This window comes from Rhincodon typus, chromosome 29, assembly GCF_021869965.1.
Source record: "Rhincodon typus isolate 14 chromosome 29, sRhiTyp1.1, whole genome shotgun sequence".
In the NCBI taxonomy this organism is placed as follows: Eukaryota; Metazoa; Chordata; class Chondrichthyes; order Orectolobiformes; family Rhincodontidae; genus Rhincodon; species Rhincodon typus.
Window position 1 is genome coordinate 18,254,723 of NC_063360.1, and position 15,198 is coordinate 18,269,920.

At 39.3% G+C, this 15,198-nt stretch overlaps 1 protein-coding gene across 1 annotated transcript in view; it reads right to left on the reverse strand.

Moving 5' to 3' along the window:
• Positions 1-15,198, reverse strand: part of LOC109913300 (nuclear factor 1 C-type-like) — a 74,016-nt gene that overhangs the window by 40,257 nt on the left and 18,561 nt on the right. The window contains exon 3 of the mRNA XM_048613912.1: positions 1,962-2,036. Within this exon, the coding sequence (XP_048469869.1) occupies positions 1,962-2,036 (75 nt within the window). The remainder of the gene's footprint in view (positions 1-1,961; positions 2,037-15,198) is intronic.

The following is a 15,198-nucleotide window of genomic DNA, read 5'->3' on the forward strand; positions in this document are numbered from 1 at the left end:
ATTACATTAACTCGATATCAAACACCGAATGGAACATAAAGAACTCTGCTGTCAGATGTAGACTCCATTGGAGTCTATGAGTTTTGAAAGCTTAAAAAAATCAGCCTTCGCAAATATTGATGTAAATGCTGCAAACTCTCAGCTGCGGTATGACATGGCATGACCTGTAGGTTCTGGTAAAACTTGCAGGTAAAACAAAAGGGAACTGAAGAGGTGAAAAGGGGTTCACCAAATTAAAAACTGTAGAAGGAGCATCATTGGTTGGAGTTATGTTATTATAAAGGGAACACCTCAGTCAAATGAAAACCAAAGGGGTCAGTTGAAAGCAAAGAAGAACAAGGGGAGTGACCATTGAATGAGGAATATTTGACAGATATGGAATTACATGGAAACAACTGAGATGCAAAATAGAAGTGAATTTAGAAGAGGAGAATGTTGTTCCTGGGTGAAATAGCCAGTTCTTTACGTAGGAAAGCAGATTGCTTAAGTGTGGCCTTTGACAATACCTATAGGGTGGTAAAAAGTGGAGTTAAAGCAGTACAAGTGAAATAAAAGTCAGTAAAAATATTAATGGAAACTAAAGGTAACATCCACCTATGGGATAAATTTCAAAAAGAAGAAAGAGCATGGCAACCTTAAAACACATCTATTTGGGAATTGGCACAAATCTGAGATAGAGGATACAAATTATTGATTCATGCATTATTTCCAGTGATTGGAAAAGGAGGTATTGTTAAAAAAAAGATGAGATACATTAGTGGATAGCAGCATGTTGTAAGAATGCTACGTTCATAAATAACTTGGAATCCTTGGCAGAAATAAAAGGATTAGTACAGGAAAAACTGGCTGCACATTAACCAAACAGAAACAGAGCGAAGGTCAAGGAGCAAGAAAGACTAATTTAAGCAGGATAGCTGAGAGCACAAACTGGGAGGCATGGAGTTAATAGTTTCCTAAATGAGGCAGGTCTCAGAGTAGATGGAGGTTAACAGGTGCGTGGAATTTAAATCCAGAGGACAGGCACACGGGAGCAGGAATCGGCAGACACTGGGGAACATGAGAAGAAGCAAATCTATAATACAATATACACACACGAGCACTAGGAGCAGTAGAAATAAGATGCTGGAACTGCATACAGTTATGGCTGTTGGGAGTTAATAGTGTGAAAGCAAAAACACCAAGACAACTAAATCCTGAGGTTGGAACTGGGTATTATGTTCAAGAATAGAAAGTAAAGACAAAGTGCCTAGAAAGGGGATGGGATAACTCTATATATCAGGGACACCTAAAGGTAAAAGAAGGTCCATTTAGAATCTAGTTTATGCCTATTTTCAAGCTTGTGGCTTGTGACAAAATGGTACTGCAGAAAAGAAAACATTGAGACATGGATATTTCATACTAGAAAGGAGGCATGAGACATGACTTTAAAGTGGTATGTAAGATTGTTGAGGGTACAAAATCTTAGCTACAAAATTACTTTAAACTGCAGGAGAAGAACAAGGAAACACAGGTTCAAACTAATTCAGACCTGATGTCAGTAAATCTTTATTTGACAAGTGGATTTGAAAGTCTAGATCTGGTAATGAGAATAAAACACAGAAACTTTTTTTAGAAATCTTTTGCCACAACAGGGAGTTGTTGGAGCTTTCCATTGATAAAACAAGAGTAGATTACTAGCCCTGCTCATCTGGAATTATTTTACATTCCAGCCCTAAAATTTGAATTACACTTTACCATACAGACATTTTTATGAAATCAAACATAAATTCTTTTCTCATTATAGAGTACCTGGTTACTATATTGATTATAGATAAAGCAGTGTCCCAGGTATAAATAATAAAATCAGTGAAATGTTTCAAGTAAAACTTTAAATGGCCACCACTTTTAAAGATAAAGCTAAAGAACTGTTGTAAATGCAGTACCATTGTTATTAAAGGGACTTAAATAAAAACAACACTTACTTCTGGATACCTGCACTAGCTCATTTACATTGAAGACGCCAGAAGTCACAAAGCTGTCCTGAAATTCTGTGTGTTCTGCAAAAGATAAGTCAAATCAAGTCAATGAAACACTTGTGAAAGTATTACTTCCTTTCATTGATAGGAGATGTAAGCATTATTTTCAGGTGCTGGCATTTCAAAAGGTTAAACATTCCTATCTTAGCAGGTAACTGCAACTTTTGGGAACATATTGGAATCATAGAATTGCTATAGCACAGCTCCTTTCCAAAGCTCTGTCAGTGTGCTACCTTCATATACTTATCTAATAGCCTTTTGAAAGCTGTGGTTGAATTTGTTTTCATCACACTCTCAGGCAGTGCACCTCAGATCCAAACACCAGTGGCTAGAAAAGATCTTCCTTATGACATCTTTCTTCCTTTCCAATTACCTCAAATCAGTGTCAATTGGTTCCTGATCCTTCCACCAACAATGTACCCTATCCAGAACCCTCATGATTTTTAAGACTCCCACCAATCTCCACCCAAACTTCTCACTACGTTATTACTAATTTCTAGCTACTTTCCATATCCTATCATAATCTCTGCAGGGGACCCAAAATTCACAGTTTGATTGACAGTTCAAACAGGTCATTGAAAGATTAGCAGACTTTGATGTGGGATTATATGTACATTCCTGTTTGGTTTTGTAAAGAAATAAATACTTGGGGTGATTTTAATATTTGAATGGGCTTTAAGGAATCAGATTTTTTTAATAAAGTGAAGGCAGTAATAGACATTTATGATTTTATTTTAATTTCATCGCAACATGGTTGCTGAAGACTGCCCATGCTAGATAATGGGTAAATTGGAATGGAGGGTGTAAGGTGAAAAGGTCATTAAAAACCAGCTTGAGTTGTCATCATTTAGCATCTGGGGACTACAAGTGGTCATGGAAGTTGATGGGGGTCAGTATCAGTTAGCATGGAGTATCTAAGGGGTCACTGCAGATGAGTGCATTGACATAGTTGGGGCACGGGTTTAGCCTTAAATTGAACACTGCATCCAAATCTGGGCATTGCTCCTCAGACAGTCTTAACAGAGGATGCAGAAATGATATCTGAAGGGAGTTCTAAGGATGAAGGATTTTGGTAATGAGGACAGATAGGGATACTGGGTTGATCTTCGTACAGAAAGTTGAGACAAGCTTTATTAGGGCTGTTTAAAATCATCAGAGTGCAAGGCAGATCAAATAGGGAGAGATAGTAGGAACTGCAGATGCTGGAGAATCTGAGATAACAAGGTGTAGAGCTGGATGAACACAGCAGGCCAAGTAGCATCAGAGGAGCAGGAAGGCTCACGTTTCAGGCCTAGACCCTTCTTCAGAAATCATTCAGAAATCAGAAAATCTTCTGAAGAAGGGTCTAGGCCCGAATCGTCAGCCTTCCTGCTCCTCTGATGCTGCTTGGCCTGGGCTGTGTTCATCCAGCTCTACACCTTGTTATCTCAAATAGGGAGAAACTGTTTCCTTTGGCAGAGGGATTAAGAACCAGAGGGCATCATTTAAGGTGACTGGCAAAAGACAAAAGACAGCACGAGGGAATTATTTTTGCATTGATGAATGATAAGGATTAGAAATGGATGGATTCAAATGGTGCTGGAGATCGACTCAATTTTGCTTTTCAAAATACTTCAAGATGAAAAAATAAACTGCAAGTTCTGATTTCAGGATGTGATATGGAATTACCTGCCCTTGGAGAACCAGTGCAGATTCAATGGGCCAAATGATCACCTTCAGTGCTGTAACCGTTGTGCGATTTTAAGCCAGTGATTGCATAATAGCTGGTCACTAATTGAACCCTGCAAAGGGCATCTTTCTCTACTAGACTCCATCGGGCTATTAATCACAGCTTGTGCACTGAAAACCAATGAGGCAGTCAAAGCCAAGGCCATATGTTAGCTGCTCCCCAGCATTGATGGCAAACATGATGCATTGATTAGTTCTGACAAGCAAAGCTGTTAGACCTTCTTGTATACATAAAATAAAATCATATTCTCTGCAGATGATGTCCTGATGTCCCCATGCGATGCTTTGTTATGGGCAATGACTTTCATAATGTCACAACTGTAACTAACTCCAGCATTCTGTAACTGGGTTCAGGATTCAGTAAATCCCAGCTTATGATCATTTCATACAACATGCAATGAATCTGTAGAACTGCATGGTTAATCTAGTTTTATTTTTGTGTCAATGTACAGTGGACGTAAATGGGTTAATACCTCTGATTGCAAAATGAATTTAATATAAGCATGTTAAGAATATGGATGATAACACAGCCAATGGTCATTTCTGGTGCTGTATTGAATTAATTAGAACAAGTTAGTGAGTACATGGGAATCCTGCCATGCAGCTGATTTTAATTGAAGTGAAACTAATAACAGTACAACCACACACTCGATGGATATGACAGTCTAGTAATTATGACACTGGATTGACAATCAAAATGTTTTAACATCAAATCACACTGTACTTCTAGCAGGGAAGTGTCTGGAGTTACACAAGGGGACAGTAGGCCAAAACTCTCCTTTTTCAGGGGGCTTGTAACTACAGGCGTAATACCTCAGGGACAACCACCAGCTTTCTGAATGCTTCTTGGAAATTGGGCAGCTTGATGAGGCCTGTCTCCTTAGCAGCATGTACATGTGGCAGGTAGTGAAGGGGCAGCTCACAGCCTTCCAGCAGGGGCTATGGAGCATCACGGTTAAGCAATGGCAAAGGGGTCTTGCTGCCCATTTTGTTAGGGCAAGGTCATGGAGGAGAACCAGCCAAAGAACATTCATTTTACAAATCAAGGTCCAAGTTTGGTTCTTGGATCAACAGCTCTTGATTCTTCGTGCTGGTCTCTTCAATGTGTTGTACCACTTTCCACTTGAATGGAATTTCTCATGTCATCCTGGTCATTGCCCAGGCAATATGACAGGCACTAAATCTGTTCCGAGTCCTATGCTAATATTGTTCGTGATCAATTTGATAGGCCATACCATCAAATAGGAGATGTAAGTACCTCACTTATAAATTTTTCTGATCATAGCAGAGTGGTCTGAACAAGTTGCTGCCTCATGCAACAGAACATTTGTTCCTAGAAATACAGAGGCATCACTTCCTGGTTAGGGTGGAGATTATGGCATACAAAAGATAGGTGGAACATTAAGTAATGTAAAACATAGCCAATACGGTATGTTGGAATAGTTTTATTGTCTAATGAAATGGAACAGAAATTTTCCAAAAGTGTTCTGCCTAAATTGACCAGTTTTATTTTGCATTTTCTTCTCTCAGATTAGATGACTACTGTTGGTTGAGTGAGATGTAATGAATTGTGATGGCTTAACTCAATGGGATAAGCTCGATGTACCAATTGATCTTTTCCTATCTGCCATTTTAGTATGTTTTCCTGAGTGGGGACAGTTTAACAAATACGTTTTCAACCCTGAATTACACTATGTGATGTTTCTGTACTATAGTCTGTTTAACAAAACAGAAGCTAAGCTAATGTATAATGACATTTAAATCAAGTTCTGTTACCAATACTGAATGGAATTCTTTTGCCTCAGGACATGACACACATACTTTCTGATGTCAGCAATTAGTTATAAGCAATGATACCATTGTGTTCGCCCAGGTTCTTCCTGAGCAACTTTGGGTTGCTGGAGTCTGTGCTCCATGCACTGTTCCCAGAAGTGCACACCAAGATAGACATTAGTTGTGTCTTATAGACCATTAACCTGGTAAAAGATACTCTGTAATTTGCCTGTGTGTTGCTGGTCTTCCAATGCAAAGATCTGTCCTCAATTCAGTGTTGCAAACTGGCGCATTCCAAGATCCAGAAATACATGCTGAGTGGCAAAATGAAGCTTGGGGTAACTGCTGCAGAGGTGCCATGGGGTTTACATTAAAGGACTTTCAGTTTTAGTACAGTGAATGGATGGAAACTACAAAATACCTCAAACTGTGTGCTTTACGTAGAACGTATGTTGTGAAGAATGGAACATGGCGAATAGAAAAAATATAATTTTATTGCACTTTTGGTAATTTCCAATTTCAAACAGAACATGTGGTGTGGAAACCGTTGAATGTTATTGCAAATTCTGTGATAGACAAGCTGAAATGTTTTGTAATATATTTTCACAAATTTTATGAATAAAGTATATTTTTGGGAAAAAATGGGTGACAAAGATGACGGCCCAAAGTACTACCAACACATGTTTCTTTATTACATTTATGTAATGTTTTTCATGTCCTTGTTAGATTCCATGTACTTTATAGTCAATTAAGTAGCTTTGAAGTACAGTGTCTGTTGTGTTGCAAGGAAACAACAAGCTCCACAACAAGTTATAACTTAATTATAGGTGTTGACTGAAGCATAAATTTAGATCAGGACAAATGAACGGTTTCTGAGTAAAACTACGACATCTTCATCATCCACCTGAGAAGGCAGATGGAATCTCAGTTCAGCATTTCAGGTTAGATTAGGTGGTCAGTTCTCTGGAGCGGAACACGCAACTGTCTGATTAAGAACCAAAGTTGGTACCGCTGAGCTGAGAATGTAACCAGTCAGCCACGTTTGACTGTTATTGCCTCTAGATTAAACCTAATCATGTCAAGAATAGACTACCCATGCAAATTTTCTACTGTGAGAGGAAATGGAACTCAGTGTCAGTGATTTCACAGCCTTCTAAGAGAGTTTCCTGACAGAAGAAGATATTGAAATGCTTCATTTCATAATAAATGTCTCTTGAGACTGTGGTGGGGCTTCTATCCATGACCCCATCTATTTGAAAAAGCAGAAGCTGCCCTTCACTTCAAAGGAGCTGTGGGGAATTTCTAGACAGCTGTCCTAGATATAGAACGTAGAACTGTACAGCACAGGAACGGACTCTACAGTCCACGATGTTGTGCCAAACATGATGCCAAATTAAACTACTCCTTTGGTTGATATCCCTCCATTCCTTGCATATTCATGTGCTTATCCAAAAGTCCCTTAAATGCCTCTATCGTATCTGCCTCCACCACCATCACTGGCAGCGCATTCCAGATTCCTACCACTCTCTGTATAAAAAGTTTGCCCCTCACATCTCCTTTGAACTTTCCCTTTCTCACCATAAATGCATCCCCCTTAGTATTAGACATTTCAACTCTGGGAAATAGATTCTGACCTTCAGCCTTACCTATGCATCTTATAATTTTATAGACTTCTATCAAGTCTCCCCTCTGCCTCCACCACTCCAGAGAAAACAACCCAAGTTTTTCTAACCTCTCCTTATAGCTCATACCCTTTAATACAGGCAGCATCCTGGTAAACCTCTTCTGCACTCTCTCCAAGGCCTCCATATCCTTCCTATAATGTGGCCGAACCAAAGTCTTATAAAGCTACGTTACGTTATTTTATTTATTTCAACTGTGTATCTCTGTCCATGATATGAAAGTGTGACATAACTTTGTGGTCAAAAAGATATGCAACAATGTAAATGATAACAAGTTAAGAAATAAGTTTAATGTGGTGCTGTATTTATTTTTTGAATTGTTGTAAATTTATTTCTTGTAACAAATTTACTTGTAATTTAGCCTGAGCCAAATGATCTGATAGGTGTGAGGTATCTCTCTATATTGATGCGATGTCCATTGGAACTCTTGATATTTTCAATGTCATGGTAATAGGGAAATTATTAACCCTATGGCACAACTTCTTAATTCCACACAGCCATTCAGACGCCTTGGGGCATAGCATATACCTTCCTAAAGGAGCTGCTTTTAATGGTGAATGTGCAATTGCGTTGTGAGTAAAGATCATGATGTGGAAAGTGGGTGGACACCACCACCTGAATGGAGTATCCTGAAAGTGAACCAACAGAGCGAATGGTTCTTAAGGAGTTCACTCCCTCTCTCTCCCCTTCTCATGTGGGATCTTCTAATCAAAGGAAAGAAGCTGTGAACCTATGAAACTAAATCAAAGACTGCATTTTACTACACTTCTTAAAACAGAATATAACATTCAAGATTGCTTAAATACTATGCACACAGTTATGTTGCTAATAAATTACTCTTTCAGGTAGATCACTGACTTAGAGTCTACTAGTGAATTTTTCAACAATACTAAAGTTTGAAGACAGAAGATTCCTTCAGGCCTGCGGATAGAAAGACTGATAAAAAATTGCAAACAGCATTTTCGCGCTAACTGTGGTGCCTATGACAATGAATTACAGTTGCTCAACCCACAAATTGCAACATGCATTGCTATCACCATTACTGGAAAATAGTACATTGCCTTGCAATGCAAAAACTAACAAATTTCTTCACTTACAGAAAAGAATGATAGATGATAACTGATGATTAGTGTTCAAAAATAATGATAGTAGTATAAATATAGGTGGTATGTCCATCTCATATGTGGCACACAAGAGTTGAGGATCCTTAAGTTAAATAATTGTCATCTACTGGGAAAGCTTACAAAAGGGCTTAGCTGTAACTTAACATAAAGTTGAAACAAGGTCAACTTAAAATTATGTCAGCCCGAAAAGAAATATGTTATCATGATAACTGTAATGCAATTCTGGTTTGTGGTGGTATTTTGGCATCCAGAAGCAACATGGGTTACGGCAGATAACACACTGTATCACCCACACTGAGTTTCGCACCAACAGTTCTGCCCACAAGAAAGGAATAGCTACTTCCTGTCCTTCATCTTCCCGTCATCAGTCAGATGCTGAGGGTTCCAGTTTAAACACAGGTACATCCTCTTCTTTGTGACCTTTCCCCTCCCACAGATTTCTGTCTGGGTGCCTTGTGCAATGCTTCTCTGCCCATTGTCTCAGCAGCACAGATTATTCTGTCATCACGTAACTGCAAAAAGTTACGATGATTATGCTTTGCAAGCTTTCCAATGTCTTAATTTTGCTAACAGCTAACCACATCAAAAGTGCAGTTTTCTGGGGAATTTTAGTTGTAACAGCTGTAATATTAGAATAACTAGAAAGTCAGCAACAGTTTTAACTCAATTCAAAATTCTTTGGAGACTCATAACTCTAAGAGTAAGATAGTTGTTTAGGAGAGTAAGGAAAATTGAATGGAAATGCTGCCTCATTTAATCTCATTCATTTGGTGGTTTAGAACTTTAATATTGTTGAAAAATTCACTAGTAGACTTTAAGTCAGTCATCTACCTGAAGGAATAATTTATTAGCAGCATAACTGTATGCATAACATTTAAGCAATCTTGAGTGTTATATTCTGCTTTAAGAAGTATTGTATAATAGAGTCTTCTATTCTTTGATTGGTTGCTTCTTGAGACTAATGCCAGGCTAATGCTCTGGTGCAGGGTGGAAACCCACCACAGTAGCAGGTGGAATTTAAATTCAATTCATATAAAGTCTGGATATAAATGTGGCCTTAATTATTGGGTCATAAAGCTACCACTGATCGTGGTAAAAAAATCTATCTGGCTCAGTAATGTCCTTTAGGGAAGAAAATCTGCTATCCTTATCTGGTTTGGCCCAGATGTGACTCCAGATTTACACAATGTGATAGATTCTTAACTGCCCTCTGAAATGGCCTAGGAAGCCACATAGTTCAAGGGTAATTACAGATGGCCTTGACAGTCCCATGAGAGAATAAAAAAAAGTAGAGAATAGGACATGACTTCACCGAAACAAATCTGTAAAGGGTGATTAAAGGGGTTAAAGACAAACCTACAAATGGTGGCATGTGTGTGTGTCAGCAGGTGGGGAGGGTTGTATTTTGTGGTCCCACAACCAGTGTATTTTAAGTGGGGGATAAACAGGAGTGGCTCATCCTGAGCTGTCCACCATAGCACATGGGCAGAGAAGGCAGCAGCCTATTGGTTAGCCAGTTTAGGGCCTATTCCAACTTCTGCAGCAATAATGCAGACAGGTGATGCCAAGGAAACCGGCACACTACTTTACCACCTCAGATATAAATGCAGGATGAAAGTGGGGTGATTACCACCTTTAGGAGGGAGTGCCCTGTGCCCATTAAGCCCTCCCCCAAGATGCTATTCTACTTTTTGCCCTGTCTCCATCCCTGTGCTTCCAGAACTGCTCACCCTACAGAATTCCCAATCCCCTCATATCTTGGACACAACTTTTAAACAGCACATGTGTTTCTTCTGCTCAAGACTTGTCACAGTCCCAGCAGCAGTCACTATTGAGGTTGTACTCAGCTGCCAGCCACCAAGATTTACAGGGCAAGGGCAAGGGTATCTTTTCTCTGAGGTGCAAAAGGCTAACAATTACTTTGTTAAGGCTACCCCCACTGTGTTATCACTGCCAGACAGACATGCCCCAGTATAAAATTCAGCCCTGCTTTGTAGCTAAGGCACAACATGAGTCAGAAAACAGGTAGATACCACAAAGGATGCAAATAGGCTTGAAATTAAGAGGAAGACAAAATAATTAATACTTGCTTCAGGTATTCACAAGGAACAATTTCAGAAACATTCCCTTTCAAAACAAATGGTGCCAGAATCAGTTCAGCCTAGCTGCAAGACTATTGTTCAACTATCACAGTGACCGAGTGAGGCAATGATAGGAAACGTGGGCATTCAAGAGGAAACTGCTAAAAGCTTTGCAGGAATCTTTGGTCAAGATATTAACAACATCAGAGCATATATGCATAATCAAAGGCCCAAATTTAATACAAATTCTACCAATGTTTCCGGATATGAGGATCATGATCAGCCTTAAGAGTGCTATAATTACACTTGCTCCACTTGGCTTGTAATGAGTACCTAGAGGCCAATGTTACTGCTATGTTTAACATGATCTACATGTCTAACTTTATTGTAGTAATTGCTTAACTTTTGCCTGAATACTGATTGTAACTACTATCGAATGACTGATCTTGAACATGTAAAAGTCACTGGGATTTCACTCAAGAGCAATGATGCCAAAGGAAAACAAATGTGAATTTCGATCTATGACAATGGATGCTCTGAAAATACACACAGGCACAACTTTGGTGAGTAATGTGTTCAGAATGAAATTTTTATTCCAGTTTATTGAAATATGTCAAGTTCATTTACTTTGACAAGTACAAATTAGAAGCGGACACAGAACAATTACCCTGTATTTTCCATAGAACAGACAGGTGCTAGTGTTACTCTACTGTTCATTCTCCAAAAACCCTGTGTCATGTTGGGTAGTTACATGGTAAATGGTACACAATGATGAGCACTGCAGAGTGTGGTCTGATGATTCCTGGGAACAGAATAGCTTGTACACAAGATTTGGACACTGAATTTTGATCTTAAATTCCATGGCAGTCTTAAGAACATAACAAAAAGGAACAGGCGAGGTCACATAGTCCTTTGAGCCTTTTCCATTATTTAACATCTACTCCACTTTGCAACTCTTTTGGCATGTTCCTTGATGCTCTTTGTGACCAAAGATCTATACTTTCCCCATCTGTAGTCCCCATTACCACCTATCTAGCTTCTCTTCTTCCCTGGTTTATTATCAACTATCTCAGTGTCTGCCGACCTCTCGCTCTCTGTTGCCTTCATCTCCATCTATACACTCACACTTTTTCCGTGCCCCCACCCCCAGTCATTAGTATAAATACCACATTTTTTCATCTGCTTCGAATTCTGAAGAAGGGTTACTGGACTTGACATGTTAATTCTGTTTTTTCTCCACAGATGTTGCCAGACCTGCCGAATTTCTCCAGCAATTTCTGTTTATGTTCATTTCTTTAGATTCCTGTCTTGAATATATCGATCAACTAACCACCTACGGTCCTCTGGAGTGCAGCATTCCATATATGTAAAATACACTGAGTAAATAAACTTGCTTTCATCTCTGTCATAAATGGCATTCCCCTAACATGAAACTGTAAGAATATAAAAAACAGGAGCAGGAGTGGGCCATTCAGCGCTTCAAGACTGCTCTGCGTTTAATACATTGATGGCTGATCTCCTACCTTAACTCATCATTCTGCGTTTTCCCCCTATTTTTAAGTTCCCTTAGAAACCAAAAATCTATTGCCTTCTTTCTTGAGCAGATCTAACTTATCAGCACCATCTAACTCTTGTCCTCTAAGAAATTATATATTCCAGTGAGATGACCTCTTTTTTTCTTTAATCTTCAGAGAATAAAGGTTTATTCTACTGAACGCAGAAACTACAGGTTCATTCTACTAAATCTTTTTCCCCATTCCAGAAGTTAATCTAGTCAACATTTTGTTATACCCTTTGAAGGCCTTTCTTAAGGAAGGAGAGCAAAACTGTACAGGTGTTGTCTCACCAAAGCTCTACATAATTTCAACAAGACTTATTTACTCTTACACTCCAAACCCAATGTATTAAAAGGAAAATCACAGAATCACAGAATTATAATGATGCAGGAGGAGGTAATTTGGCCAACATATCATTTGCCTTTGTACTTTCTGTGATTTGTATACAAGGGCAAAAAATCTATTTCATTATTGTGTAAAACAACATACAGAGGCTCTGCATTTCATCATTTCAAGGGCACTAAGTAAACTCAAGGCAGCTTTTATTTATTTTCCATGTTTCTATATAAAACCTTTACTGTAACAAAATCTCCTAAGGCTTTTCACAGCAGTGTTGATTTGACAATGAGCCTCATAAGATAATAATAGAGCAGTTGGCTTAGATGTTAAGGAGATGAAGGAAGCAAGCAAAGTAGAAGTGAAATGGTTTGGGAGGAAATTTCAAAGCAACTATTAACACAGCACATAAAATCAAGAAGTTTAAAATCTCAAGAGTCGAGAATAGAAACAGCACAAATGCTGTCGTGGGTTGTTGGTCTGAAGGAGGTACCGGAAAAAGGGAGGGGTGAGGCCTTGGAGGGACTTTTTTTTATTCATTCACGGGATGAGGGCATCGCTGGCTAGGCAGCATTTATTGCCGATCTCTAATTGCCCAGAGGGTGGTTAAGAGTCAACCACATTGCTGTGGGTCTGGAGTCACATGTAGGCCAGACCAGGTAACGATGGCAGTTTGCTTCCCTAAAGGACATTAGTGAACCAGATGGGTTTTTCCGACAATTGACAATGGATTCATGGTCATCATTAGATTGTTAATTCCAGATATTTATTGAATTCAAATTCCATCATCTGCCATGGCAGGGTTCGAACCCAGGTCCCAGAACATTATCTGGGTCTCTGGATTAACAGTCCAGCGATAATACCACTAGGCCATTAAAAACAAAGATTGTAAATTTAAAAAACAAATTGTTAACAGATCACAAACCACTATAGATCAGACAGCACAAGGGTGATAGGTGAATGGACAATGTTCATGATTAAGAAGGAACCATGTTTTGGGTGACCACAAATTTACAGATGGTAGAATTTGGGAGGTTGGCTACAAGTGTGTTAAAATAGTTATGTCAACTCTAGTGGTAACAAAGATATAGATAAAACCAATGAGTTGGAGCAAGGGTGGAATTGAATGGTGATACACAGAAAGAAATAAGCTGGATTAGTGATAGCATGTATAAATAATTAGAAGCATATCTTGGGGTCAAATACACACCGAGATTACAAACAGATTTGATCAGCTTCATGGAGGGCCCAGAAAGGGATGGAGTTGGTAGCTAGAAAATGGAGTTTGTGGCAGTGAGCAAAGCCTTTGTCCTTGGTCTTCCCAATATATTTTGGGAGTAAATTTTTGATCATCCAGCACAGGATATCAGACAAATGTCGTAGGAGTCAAGCAAGATTTGTTCAAGTAGTCGGTGTACATGTGAAAGCTAATGCTTTGATTTCAGATTATGAGGCTGATATACAGTATGCAGATGATAAATAGAGGGGAGCCAAGGATAGATCCTGAGGGAACACCAGAGGCAACAGGAACATGGACAGAAGCCACTGCAAATAATACTTTGGCTATGAATACATAGATGGATGGATCTGGAAATTTGCAGCACTATTCAGCTGAGTGACAGTGGTGGGGTGTTGGAGGAGCATATTTTGGTCAACCATGTCAAAGGGTGCACATATTAGTTAAGCAACAGCCTGACATAGTTATACTCACTGAATCATATCATACAGACAATGTCCCAGACACCACCAACACCATCCCTTTATAAGTCCTGTCCCACCAGGAAAGACCCAGCAGAGGAAGTGGCACTGTGGTATATAGTCAGGAGGGAGTTGCCCTGAGAATCCTCAACATTGACTCTGGACTCAATGAAGTCTCATGGCTTCAGGTTAAACATGGGCAAGGAAACCTGCTGATCACCATGTACCACCCTCTGTCAGCTGATGAATCAGTACTCCTCTATGTTGAAAAACACTTGGAAGAAGCACTGAAGGTGTCAAGGGCACTAAATGTACTCTGGGTGGGGGATTTCAATGTCCACCACCAAGAGTGGCTCGGCAGAGCTGTTTGGGTCCTAAAGGACGTAGCTGCTGGACTGGGTCTGCAGCAGGTGATGGGAGAACCAACAAGAGGGAAAAACATACTTGATCTCATCCTTACCAATCTGTTGGCCGCAGATACATCTGCCCGTGACAGTATTAGTACAAGTGACCACTAGATAGACAGGGATTTTCAGTCAACAGGAAATAATGAATCTGCCAGACATTCACAGCAGTTCCACAAACAAGCACTATATGTACAATACTTAAAGCTTTTACAGTTTGTCCTCTAGGTTTGCTTATACATGTAATTAATAATTAATACTGCTTTCAGTTCTGGTCTCCCTTCTATAGGAAGGATGTTGGGAAACTTGAAAGGGTTCAGAAAAGATTTACAAAGATGTTGTCAGGGTTAGTGGGTATGAGCTATACAGAGAAGCTGAATAGGTTGGGGCTATTTTCCCTGGAGCATCGGAAGCTGAGGGGTAAAATAAAAAAGTTTATAAAATCATGAGGGGCGTAGGTTTAAGGTGAGATGGCAAAGAATTAAAAGAGATCTAAGGGGCAACTTTTTAACACAGAGGGTGGTGCATCTATGGAATGAGATGCCAGAGGAAGTGGTGGAGGCTGATACAATTAGAACATTTAAAAGGCATCTGGATGGGTATATGAATAGGAAGGGTTTAGAGGGATATGGGCCAAATGCTGGGACTAGATTAATTTAGGATATCCAGTTGGACCAAAGGGTCTGTTTCCATGCTGTACAGCTCTATGACTCTAAATGTATGCAATTGGACAATGTCTCTCGATTTGACCTGCTTTCTTCAGTTAAGTATTTTTATTCTAAAAAGTTTAATCAAAATCCT